General features: G+C 42.2%; 1 protein-coding gene across 1 annotated transcript in view; it reads right to left on the bottom strand.

Moving 5' to 3' along the window:
* The window catches only part of mllt10 (MLLT10 histone lysine methyltransferase DOT1L cofactor), a 72,452-nt gene that overhangs the window by 25,367 nt on the left and 34,344 nt on the right, over window positions 1-12,741 (bottom strand). The window contains 1 exon segment of the mRNA XM_070446659.1: window positions 1,869-2,017. Coding sequence (XP_070302760.1) covers window positions 1,869-2,017 — 149 coding nt within the window.

Below are 12,741 nucleotides of genomic sequence, written 5' to 3'. Positions count from 1 at the left end.
GGCTTCCCTGTGAACAGAAGTTATCATGTTTGTTCTGACTGTAATTTCAAACCTTTTGTTCACCTMGTAAAGTAAACGTTAGACAGAAAGATAGAGGTAGAGTATGATGGTGATTGAGAGGGCTTCTGAGTTAAAGGAAACAGATGTGTAGACTAGTGAAGGTAACAAAGGGAATGGGAAGTTAATTGGAAAGTAAGAATTTAGAATTTGAATTGTTTGGACTGATTAAGATTGACCAAAGTGAAAGGCTAGCATCCTGGGGTTGCCTCTTCACTGTTGACGTTGAGACTGGTGTTTTGCGGGTACTATTTAATGAAGATGCCAGTTGAGGACTTGTGAGGCGTCTTGGCATTCTCTCAACCAGCTTCATGAGGTAGACACCTGGAATGCATTTCAATTAACAGGTGTGAAATTTCTTTCCWTCTTAATGCATTTGAGCCAATCAGTTGTGTTGACAAGGTAGGCTTGGTTTATAGAAGATAGCTCTATTTGGTAAAAGACCAAGTCCATATTATTTCAAGAACAGCTGAAATAAGCAAAGTGAAATGTCAGTCAATCATTATATCAAGAAATGAAGGTCAGTGAATCCAGAAAATGTCAAGAACTTTGAAAGTTTCTTCAAGTGCAGTCGCAAAAACCATTAAGCTCTATGATGAAACTGGCTCTCATGAGGACTGCCACAGGCAAGGAAGACCCAGAGTTACCTCTGCTGCAGAGGACAAGTTCATTTTAGTTACCAGCCTCAGAAAATGCAGCCCAAATAAATGCTTCACAGAGTTCAAGAAACAGACATCTCAAGAGCAACTGTTCAGAGGAGACTGCGTGAATCAGGCCTTCATGGTCGAATTGCTGCAAAGAAACCACTACTAAAGGACACCAATAATAAGAAGAGACTTGCTTAGGCCAAGAAACATAAGCAATGGACATCAGTGGAAATCTGTCCTTTGGTCTGATGAGTCCAAATTTCAGATTTTTGGTTCCAACTGCCYTGTCTTTGTGAGACGCAGAGTAGGTGGACGGATGATCTCCACGTGTGTGGTTCCCACCGTGAAGCATGGAGGAGGTGTGATGGTGTTTTGCTGGTGACACGGTCAGTCACCAGCATGGCTACCACAGCATTCTGCAGCGATACACCATTCCATCTGGTTTGCGCTTAGTGGGACTATCATTTGTTTTTCAACAAGACAATGACCCAAAACACACCTCCAGGTTGTGTAAGGGCTATTTGACCAAGAAGGAGAGTGATAGAGTGCTGTATCAGATGACCTGGCCTCCACAATCACCCGACCTGAACCCAATTGAGATGGTTTGGGATGAGTTAGACTGCAGACCGAAGGAAAAGCAGCCAACAAGTGCTCAGCATATGTGGGAACTCCTTCAAGACTGTTGGAAAAGCATTCCAGGTGACTACCTCATGAAGCTGGTTGAGAGAATGACAAGAGTGTGGAAACTTGTCATCAAGGCAAAGGGTGGCTACTTTGAAGAATCTCAAATATATTTAGATTGTTTAACACTTTTTTGGTTACTACATGATTCCATATGTGTTATTTCAGTTTTGATGTCTTCACTATTATTCTACAATGTAGAAAATTGTACAAATAAAGAAAAACCCTTGAATGAGTAGGTGAGTCCAAACTTTTGACTGGTACTCTATATGTTCAGCTATTCAAAAGGTTATCGCTGCCATTTGGCTGCCCAATAAACCATCATCCAAAATGCCAAGATCGTCACAGCCCTGAGAACTCCTCTCTCATCCTTTTCTAAACCTATTTGAACTTAATATAACTAGTAGGTCTCTGACATTAATGTTGATCTGACTCTGTTCAGTACGGGCCTAGTCTGTGTCTGTGGTGTGTGTATGTACTCACATGGGGGGAGACCGTGTTGATCATGGGGGCTGTGACAGTGAAGGGACTGGGAGGAGCTAGGGAGGCCATCGGCTGTTGCAACTCAGAGTTAGCTCCACTCATAGGAGCAGGTCCCACCCCTGACGACCCGTCACAACTGGAGAACGCACCTACAAGGAGAGACATCACCGTCATCAACATAACTTTTATTATCATCCTTTTTCATAATCATGAAATTAAACTCATCTTCATTGTCTCGTGTTTATATGAGTTGTGTGCAGTACAGTAGTGAGTGTGTGTATGGTACCATGAACGAGTGGGCTGAACCAAATCAACAACAAACACATTCTCACACATGCACCCTGTACACCAGGGCAACTAGATTCAGCCGCAGGCTGGTTTTTGTCAGAGTAGATAGTTAGGGGGCCGGAACAAAATTGTAATAATTTGTACACTGCAAATTGATCACAACTTAGGTGAAAAAGTGACTGCTTTTGAAAATAAATAATTTCATACCTAAAGTAGATTGAGACAATCAGTCTCTTTTTATGCGTGTGAATACATGGGAATAGATTTCCTAAATAAAAAATTGCCTTTAGCTGAAAACTAAAAACTATGGGCCAAATTTGGCCCACAGTCGCCTGTTGCCAACCCCTGCTGTACACAAACACACAACTACATATTAAAAACACACAGTGGATGGAGGCCTGTCCTGCCACTGACCCAGAATAACAAGCAGAAATCTGATGACTCACACATTGTTCTATCACACACATACACACAGCTTTTCATACTGGGGGAAAGGGGGGGAAGCTCCATTCATATTCATGTACCTCCCCCATCACATGCCCTCTATCTGTTAAGTTGTTGCTGCTGCTGTTTTACTGATTTCACACACACACACACACACACACACACACACACACACACACACACACACACACACACACACACTCTTAACCGGTATAAACTCTGCCCCTGCCCCTTAGTGACCCCTAGGGAGGGGGGAGTAGGGAGGAGTGAGAGGCCCACCTCACCCTACAAAAGGCTGAATGGCTGTGGGCAGCACATATTCACTAGAGGAACAAGAGTGCTTTGTGCATGAGAGTGCAAGATGGAGAACGAAGGAAAACGAGAGATCATGTACTGCAGAAACTCCAAGACTACTCCTCAGGTCATACAAACACAATAGAACACATCTCCTAACCTACACAATATTGTTGACAAGACAATCTACAATTACCAGATATTAATGTTAAAATCAGACAAAACTGACTAAATTACGCTACTTAATCTGATGCCATCATAAATTATATACAAATCTAACATTAGTAATAAGCCAGTCTTGTAATTAAAAATGGGGTAGAGATTGCTACCCTTACCCTTTTGCTACGCCTAGCCTACATATATCCATATCCCAAAGCTAGCCTCCATTTACCACTGGGCCAATACATCAACGGTGGGGTTACATGTATCATGTCAACACAGGAATACATGTAGTGAATATGCTTTTATGGACCCTAGTTAAATCATCAACAACACAGAATAAAGGATGGATGGGTGTGTGTTCACGTTTTACTATACTTGTGAGTATACACAAGTAGGCTCCTTAACAGCTTCTACCCCCAAGCCATAAGACTGCTGAACAATTAATAAAATGTCCACCGGACTATCTACATTGACCCCCACATTGAATTTGTACACTGCTGCTACTCGCTGTTTATTATCTATGCATAGTCACTTTACCCCTACCTACATGTACAAATTACCTCGACTAACCTGTACCCCGCACATTGACTCGGTACCGGTACCCTCTGTATATAGTCTTGTTATTGTGATTTTATTGTGTTACTTTTGATATTTTTTACTTTAGTCTACTTGGTAAATATTTTCTTAACTCTTCTTGAACTGAACTGTTGGTTAAGGGCTTGTAAGTAAGCATTTCACAGTAAGGTCTACACTTGTTGTATTCGGCGCATGTGACAAATAAAGTTTGATTTGATTAACAGAATTCCTCACAAGAATAGTAAAGCAACTATTTTGCCGGTCCTCACTTGTTAAAAAACAATTTTAGGCTATGGGCTAGGTTTAGGAGTTAGGGTTAAGGAGAGCAGTCCTCACAAGTATAGTAAGACATAGCTCTGTGTGAGTGTGGACCAGCCCCATTAGCTCAGCTGCATTGGCGTAGGACTGTCCAATCGGGAATCAATCAAAGTGATCAATAAGGACTTACCAACATCACCCTTCCTCACCCCCTCCATATATCCCCCCTGGAAACCCCTCAACCCCTAGTAACCCCTTCAAGCCAGGGACCCACCACGTCTCAGCCTTCAATAACATGTGTGTGTGTGTCAGGGTTTGCGTTAGGAAAATACAGCGCCGGACAACGTGAGAAATTTACCGGACCCATATGCATTGGGTACATAACCCATTAGGGCTTCCACCCACGGTGATCAGAATGACAGAAATCACATGTAGATTATGAAAATGCATCTTAACAGAACATGCAACACATGTAATGAGGCAGCCAATAAAACATAATTTTCAAACATTTGCCAAAATGCAATGTGGGAAAACTCCATTCTGAATAGCGCACCTGGGGAAAACTACATTCTGAATAGCGCACCTGGGAAAACTCCATTCTGAATAGCGCACCTGGGAAAACACCATTCTGAATAGCGCACCTGGGAAAACACCATTCTGAATAGCGCAGCCTGGGAACTCCATTCTGAATAGGCGCACCTGGGAAAACTCCATTATGAATAGCGCACCGGGGAAAACTCCATTCTGAATAGCGCACCTGGGGAAAACACCATTCTGAATAGCGCACCTGGGGAAACGGCATTCTGAATAGAGCACCTGGGGAAAACTCCATTCTGAATAGCGCACCTGGGAAAACACCATTCCGAATAGCGCACCTGGGAAAACACCATTCTGAATAGCGCACCTGGGAAAACACACCATTCTAAACAGTGCACCTGATAGAAGTTCCATATATGACAGAGATGAACATTTATGTTAGAAACTTAGAAAGAGGAGGAACCCAAAGAATCAACAACTAGGACYGGTTGCTAATATGACTAGGATTCTGCCCGTGGCTTCTGGACAACAAAAGAAAGTTGATATCAGGGCATACAATTAACACCCGCCAAAATCGGGTAGATTTAGCCATTAGCGGGTAAGAATGTCTATTTCACCAGTCACTTTAGCGCATGGTCAACTTGCAGGGCCCTACAGTGCGAGCATTTCATTCGCAAATAAAAATTGTCAAAAGTCAAGCATAAGCACATTAGAGTTAGAAAAATACTGCAGTAGCTTTATTTCTGCTGTTTTGTTTCATAGCTGCTAATTGCACAAATAAATTATAATCCTATGTCCCACCTCGCGCAACAACACTGCCTGGCAGGGGAGCTGAGCTCACTGAGTGAAGTGCTGATGAATTCATTTTTGGAGGCGCTGTGCACAGGCATAAAAGTTGGTCTAATTTGACTTTGTACTCATGTTTCTTGGCTATTTACATTGTTTTGTTCACAAGCGCGGATGTTTTTCAAAATGTTAGTTTGAGTTTGCTGCTTCAACTGATAGCGAAGAGACGCCCTAGTCAGATCCCAAATCTCTCACATATCGCCCTGTTACCACGGTAACCTCCCACCCTTAAAGGGGCAGTTGAACATTTTGGCTCTGATATTTTGAGGTCACAAAAAAATGTAAATGAAGTTCAACAATATACCACATTACTTCCTACTAATACATGTCTTGTTATAGAAACATTACAAAGCATGGTCATCTGTTTTATTTATTATTTGTTTTGTTAAAAGTAATTATGTCAAAAAGATATTTGGGGTCCACAGTGACTGGTGGACCAAAAAGTACATTTTAGGCCCTGGTTGATGAAAACAAATAGAACAGGAGAGAAATAGTGGTCCAATAGGGAAGTAAATGGAAATACATATGCCAAAATTATATAATTACTCCTGTCTATACAGAAAGAAAATACTTCAAAATACTTCACCAGAAAGCATAACAGCCTGAGAGGAATCGAGGATCATTAGTTTCTTTTAAATTATTGAGTTGCGACTAAGTGAAAAGCATAAAACGTGTGAAGGTAATGTGTCTTGAGTATAATTTAAAATGTTGAGACAAGAAGGGGAAGGGAAGGGTGTGTCAAATATATAGGCGAGTCTCTCCAGAATGGCTCAGCTGTCTCCTGCCAATTCTTGCCCATTCATTGTTTCATTGTGTGATTTTTTTTATTTTTTATTTTTTACATCAATTCCCCTTTACATGTCACTAGTAGTAAATGTAACATTAATTCCCATTATTTGGTTACATTCATTTCTGTTAATGCCTGTATTAGTGAGTCATTTACCTTTCTCATTGTCGGAGTGGAACGCTGTTTGCAGAGTTCACAACCTGCTACACTCATGAGAAACAAGTTTTGGTTTATTTCATAACAATCATTTACGAGATTTGTCAATTTTTTCATGCTTAATGTGATAAATTAGCATGTGTGTTTTCTCTGTGCTGATAATGTTGAATGAGTGCTAGCGTCTGAGCACTGGCCTCACGGTCTATCATATGGTGAAGGCTGGTGAGCTCGCATTAGTAGACAACTTTTGAGATTTATTTTAATTTCTATGATTAACCACGTGACAATGATTTTGAGAAACTAAAACATTATTGAAATGAAACTGTTCCACGACAATGCGCATATAAAAATCATAACTGGCACAAAGAACAGTAGAAATGGTAGGAACAATTTTAAGCTTCCCCAACATGAAACTCACGTGATGCCTATGAATAATTGCCTCCACGTTTCCATGGTCGGAGTTTCCCTATAGGCTACTAGATAAATACAAGGATCAACTTTGATAGTCCGTGTAGCCATTTTGTTATCTATTTAGCAGTCTTATGGCTTGGGGATAGAAACTGTTCAGGAGCCTGTTGTGTCAGACTTGATCCACCGGTACCACATTCCGTGCGGAAGAAAAGAGAATAGTCTATAGCTTGGGTGGCTGGAGTCCTTAACAATTTTCCGGGCCTTCCTTTCACACCGCCTGATATAGAGGTCCTGGATTGCAGGGAGCTCGGCCCAGTGATGTACTTGACTGTCTGCATCACCCTCTGTAGCGCCATGTGATCGAAGGCGGTGCTGTTGCCATACCAAGCAGTGATGCAGCTAGTCGAAATGCTCTCAATGGTGCAGCTGCAGAACCTTTGAGGATTTGAGGCCCCATGCCAAACTTGTTCAACCTTCTGAGGGGGAAGAGGCGCTGTCACGCCTTCTTCACAACTGTGCGTGTGAACCATTTTCACTACTTAGTGATTTGGACCCAGGAGAACTTGAAGCTATCGACCCACTACACTGCAGCCCCATCGATGTGGATGGGGGCTTGCATGCCCCCCGTTTCCTGTAGTCTACGGTCAACTCCTTGATCTTACTGTCGTTGAGGGTGAACAGGGAGTACAGGAGCGGACAAAGCACAAATACCCCTGTGGGACAATGAGAGGTTTAAAATGACTGAATATGTCTGCCAGATCATCCAGTCCTCTGGTTTCGGTGAGGGCCCTCATCGCACGGTATGGTGTTATTGTTGAAGCGTGCATAAAATGTGTAGAGTTTGTCTGGTAGAGAGGGTCTGGGTATTCTTTTGTAATCCGTAATGGACTGTAGCCCCTGCCACATGGGATGGGCTTCGGAGCCTGCGTAAATATGACTCCACTTTATTCCTATATTGTCCTTTTGCCCATTTGATGACTCTGCAGAGGTCGTAGCCAACTTCCTGTACTTGTTCCTATTCTCAGTAGTTGCATCAGGGTTGTCTGTGATGGCCCAGTGTGCGGTAGCCCTGTCCTTTACCGTAGCACCAACCTCGGTCTTAATCCAGGGCTTTTGATTGGAGAAGCAGCGAACCTTCACAGTGGGGACAACGTCACCGATGCATTTCCTTATGAAGCCGGTAACGGAGGTGGTTAGCACGTCGATGTTATCAGGGGAGTCTTGGAACATATTCCAATCAGAGCTAGCAAACCGACCCTTGTGGCATAATCTCTGYTTAATTTCTTAATGGCACGAGTCACAGGTGCTTCCCGTTTGAGCTTCTGCCTGTAAACAGGAAGCAGGTGTACGGAGTCATGATCTGATTTTCAGAATGGTGGAAAAGGTAGGGCTTTCTTTGCTTGCTTGAGAGGCAAAGGAGACTTGTTGATGGAAGTTTGGAAATGAGTTTAAATGATGACAAACTAAAATCGGCGTCAATATTACCACTGCGCTCGAGTCATTACACCAATTGTTGTTGATGAAGAGGCCCGCGCCTCCCCTTCCTCTACTGTCCTGTCCACTCGGTGAATGGAGAATCCATCCAGTTGGATAGCCATTGTCCAAAAGCCATGCTTCAGAAAAGCATAGAATATTGCAGTTTAGAGAGTCCCGTTGTTAGCAAATCCACGTTCGAACATTATCCATCTTACTATCAAGTGACCAATAGAATGGAGGGAAGAGGTGGCCGGTTTTCCCTTCGCCTTAATCCTGGCAGGATTCCCCCTTTCTTGCCACAAATGCCAGTGTTTCCTCTTGGATACCCCGAAAATTGGGTTGGAATTACAGAAAGAGCCCAGGGCAGATGAGTCAAAGTCGGAATTGGGGTAACTGCTGATCTTATGTTCAAAAGTTCCTGTTGGTTATAAGAAATGATAGAAGATACATTTTGTGAATATAAAGTACAAATAAACGACAAAATAATCACCAAATAGCAAAGTTGGGTCAGAGCTTGCGGTTTCAATTACCAGTTGAGAAATAAAAATAGCTATTTTTAAATCATGCACCAAACCGTTTAACGCGATTGCATTTAGAATGGTTGTGCAATGAATGGGTTTATAAAAGCATATGTTTTACTCCAGCAACAATCATCTGAGAAGCTGCAGGAGAAATCCAGCTCAAAATTGGCTCTGTATGCTGGTCGTGTGATAGTTGTTTTGGAAAAATAAAATGCATTATGACTAACGAAAATACAAAGGCCAATTTAATTCCACAAAATTATACACATTAAAACTTCTTACGGCTGAGATCCCGTTAACGGGATCGACTTGACAATAGCCAGTGAAAGTGCAGGGCGCCAAATTCAAACAACAGAAATCTCATAATTAAAATTCCTCAAACATACAAGTATTTTACACCATTTTAAAGATAAACTTGTTGTTAATCCCACCACAGAGTCCGATTTCAAAAAGGCTTTACGACGAAAGCACACCATCTGATTATGTTAGGTCAGTAACTAGTCACAGAAAAACACAGCCATTTTCCCAGCCAACGAGAGGAGTCACAAAAAGCAGAAATAGAGATAAAATTAATCACTAACCTTTGATGATCTTCATCAGATGACACTCATTGGACTTCATGTTACACAATACATGTATGTTTTGTTCGATAAAGTTCATATTTATATCCCAAAATCTTAAGTTTATATTGGCGTGTTATGTTCAGTAATGTTTTGCCTCCAAAACATCCTGTGATTTTGCAGAGAGCCACATCAAATTACAGAAATACTCATAATAAACATTGATAAAAGATACAAGTGTTTTACATGGAACTTTAGATAAACTTCTCCTTAATGCAACCGCTGTGTCAGATTTCAAAAAAACTTTACGGAAAAAACACACCATGAAATAATCTGAGTACGGAGCTCAGACACAAAAACAAGCCATACAGGTACCCGCCATGTTGTGGAGTCAACAGAAGTCAGAAATAGCATTATAAATATTCACTTACCTTTGATGATTTTCAGTAGAATGCACTCCCAGGAATCCCAGTTCCACAATAAATGTTTGTTTTGTTCGATAAAGTCCATAATTTATGTCCAAATACCTCCTTTTTGTTCGCACGTTTAGTTAAAAAATCCAAATTCATGACGCGCAGGCCAGACGAAAAGTAAAACAATTCCATTACAGTTCGTAGAAACATGTCAAACGATGTATAGAATCAATCTTTAGGATGTTTTTAACATAAATCTTCAATAATGTTTCAACCGGAGAATTCCTTTGTCTGTAGAAATGCAATGGAACGCAGCTAACTCTCACGGGGTGCGCCTGAGTGAGCTCGTGGCACTCTGCCAGACCTCTGACTCAATTAGCTCTCATTCCCTCATCCTTCACAGTAGACGCCTGAAACAAGGTTCTAAAGACTATTGACATGTAGTGGAAGCCTTAGGAAGTGCAATATGACCCCATAGACACTGTATATTGGATAGGCAATGACTTGAAAAACTACAAACCTCAGATTTCCCACTTCCTGGTTGGATTTTTTTCTCAGGTTTTTGCCTGCCATATGACTTCTGTTATACTCTCAGATATCATTCAAACAGTTTTAAAAACGTCAGAGTGTTTTCTATCCAAATCTACTACTAATATACATATCTTAGCTTCTGGGCCTGAGTAGCAGGCAGTTTACTCTGGGCACCTTATTCATCCAAGCTACTCAAAACTGCCCCCAGCCATAAGAAGTTAACCTATAGACCGATAAGCATGATGGTGAAATGTATTAGCATCGACTGGTATTTCAATCTTTTTCTTCCGGTCATTTTGGCCGCAGCAGTTCTACTTAACGGCTTACATTTTATTTTGCCAGCTAATGGAAACCCTGGTGTGTGTGTGGTTGTCTCCAGTCATCAGGTCTCTCCAGGAGAGATGTATGCAGGTCTAGAGAGGGTTAAGCAAGGGAGAAATACTACTACACTGATCCGCAGCAAACATCAGATCAGACGGCTGGAGTCCTGCCTGTACTGCAAAACATGAAGACCACTTTAACCCAAGCTGCCCTCCCGATGACATTAACCAGCACTGATTAACCTCAACCCACACACACCCTCTGTACAATCAAACATTAACTCAGCCCAAATCTAACCCCCATTTCACCTCCATCCATCAAACACTCACATTCACACACAATCACTGAATTAAAACAAAAGAGAGTATGCCTATAGTGAGAAGCCTTCAAGGCAGGGTTCCAGACTGACCACTAAGCCACATTTTGAGACCCTGTAACTTGGCTGTGCAATTTTTWAAAATGTATTGGTCGCATCGGTGCGGGCTTCACATTCATTCACCTCACTCAAAACGTCCTAATTTTTAGGAGACTAAAATCATGATTTGGTCACACAGTGAAGTACATCACCCTCATGATTCCTGTAATGAAAGAGTCTTCCTGACTGTCCCTGTCTCGCTGGGGACTGCTGCTGTGTTGAGTGAGCCACTCTCTCCTTTCCCGGGAGGAAGAAGTGTTCTGATTGTATAACATTTTTTCATCCAATTGCTGGGAACACACAGCTATCCTGTTGTCACAGATGGAGAGAGGATGTTCTCAGTTTCTGTAGATATACTTTTTATTTCTCAACTCTCAAATATGAGCTCAATAGCAACTAATCAAAACAAATTTGATTTGTTACATTATTTGTAAAAAAACAGGTGTAGGCTAACAGTGAAATACTTACTAGCGGGCCCTTCCCAAAAATGCAGAGTAAAAAGAGAAATAACACGAGGAACAAATACAATAAATAATGATGATAACATGGCTATATATACACACAGAGTACCAGTACCGAGTCCATGTGCAGGGGTACGAGGTAATTGAGCTAGYTATGTACATATAGGTAGGGATAAAGTGACTAAGGATAGATAATAAACAGRTACAGCAGCGTATGTAACAAGTCAAAAGAGTTAGTGCAAAAAGGGTCAAATGCAGATCGTTAAATAGTTAACCAATAGCTACCCGGACTAACTATGTAGCAGTTTTATGGCTTGGGGGTAGAAACGGTTCAAGGTCCTGTTGGTTCCTAACTTGGTGCATTGGTACTGCTTACAGTGCAGTAGCAGAGGGAACAGTTTATGACTTGGGTGGCTATAATCTTTGACAATTTTTAGGGCCCTTCTCTGACACCGCCTGGTTTAGAGGTCCTGGATGTCAGGGAGCTCAGCCCCAGTGATGTACTGAGCCGTAGGCACAACCCTCTGTAGCGCCTTGTGGTCGYATGCCAAGCAGTTGCCATAACAAGTGGTGATGCAGCCAATCAAGATGCTCTCAGTTGTGCAGCTGTAGAACTTTTTGAGGATCTGAGGGTCCATGACAAATCTTTTCAGCCTCCAGAGGGGGAAAAGGCGTTGTCGTGCCCTCTTCGCGACTGTGTTGGTGTGTGTGTGGACCATGATCATTCCTTAGTGATGGTGAAACTGATGATCTTAAAGCTCTCGACCTGTTCCACTACCGCCCCTTCGATGTGGATGAGGGCGCGATCGGCCCTCTGTTTCCTTTAGTCCTCAATCAGCTCCTTTGTCTTGTTGACACTGAGGGAGAGGTTGCTTGTCCAGGGCAGGTCTCTGACCTCCTCACTGTAGCAGTCTCATCAGTCGTCGGTGATTCAGCCTGACTCTGTTTACGTCGTCTGCAACGAACTTCATGGTGTTTGGGGTAGTGGTGTCTGAGGCCACGGCAGTCGGGGGTGAACAGGGAGTACAGGAGAGAACTAAGCACGCAGCCGAGGGTCCCGTGTTTGAAGGGTTAGGTCGATGGATGCTGTTGCTTCCTCACCACGCTGGAGGCGGCCATCAGAGGTCCGGATACAGTTGCAGAGAAAGATGTTTAATCCCAGGGTCTTAGCTTAGTGATGAGCTCGGAGGGCACTATGGTTGTGAACGCTGAACTGTAGTGATAAACCACTCTCACGTTCAGTGGGAGGAGAACAGTATTGAATACATGACGATTTTGCAGGTTTTCCTACTTACAAAGCATTTAGAGGTCTGTAATTTTTATCATAGGTAACTTCAACTGTGAGAGACGGAATCTAAAACAAAAATCCAGAAATCAATTGTATGATTTTAACGTAATTAATTTGCATTTTATTGC

Source organism: Salvelinus sp. IW2-2015, linkage group LG14, assembly GCF_002910315.2.
Source record: "Salvelinus sp. IW2-2015 linkage group LG14, ASM291031v2, whole genome shotgun sequence".
Lineage (NCBI taxonomy): Eukaryota > Metazoa > Chordata > Actinopteri > Salmoniformes > Salmonidae > Salvelinus > Salvelinus sp. IW2-2015.
The sequence above is the reverse complement of the archived record's forward strand: the minus strand, read 5'-3'. Positions and strand labels throughout refer to the sequence as shown.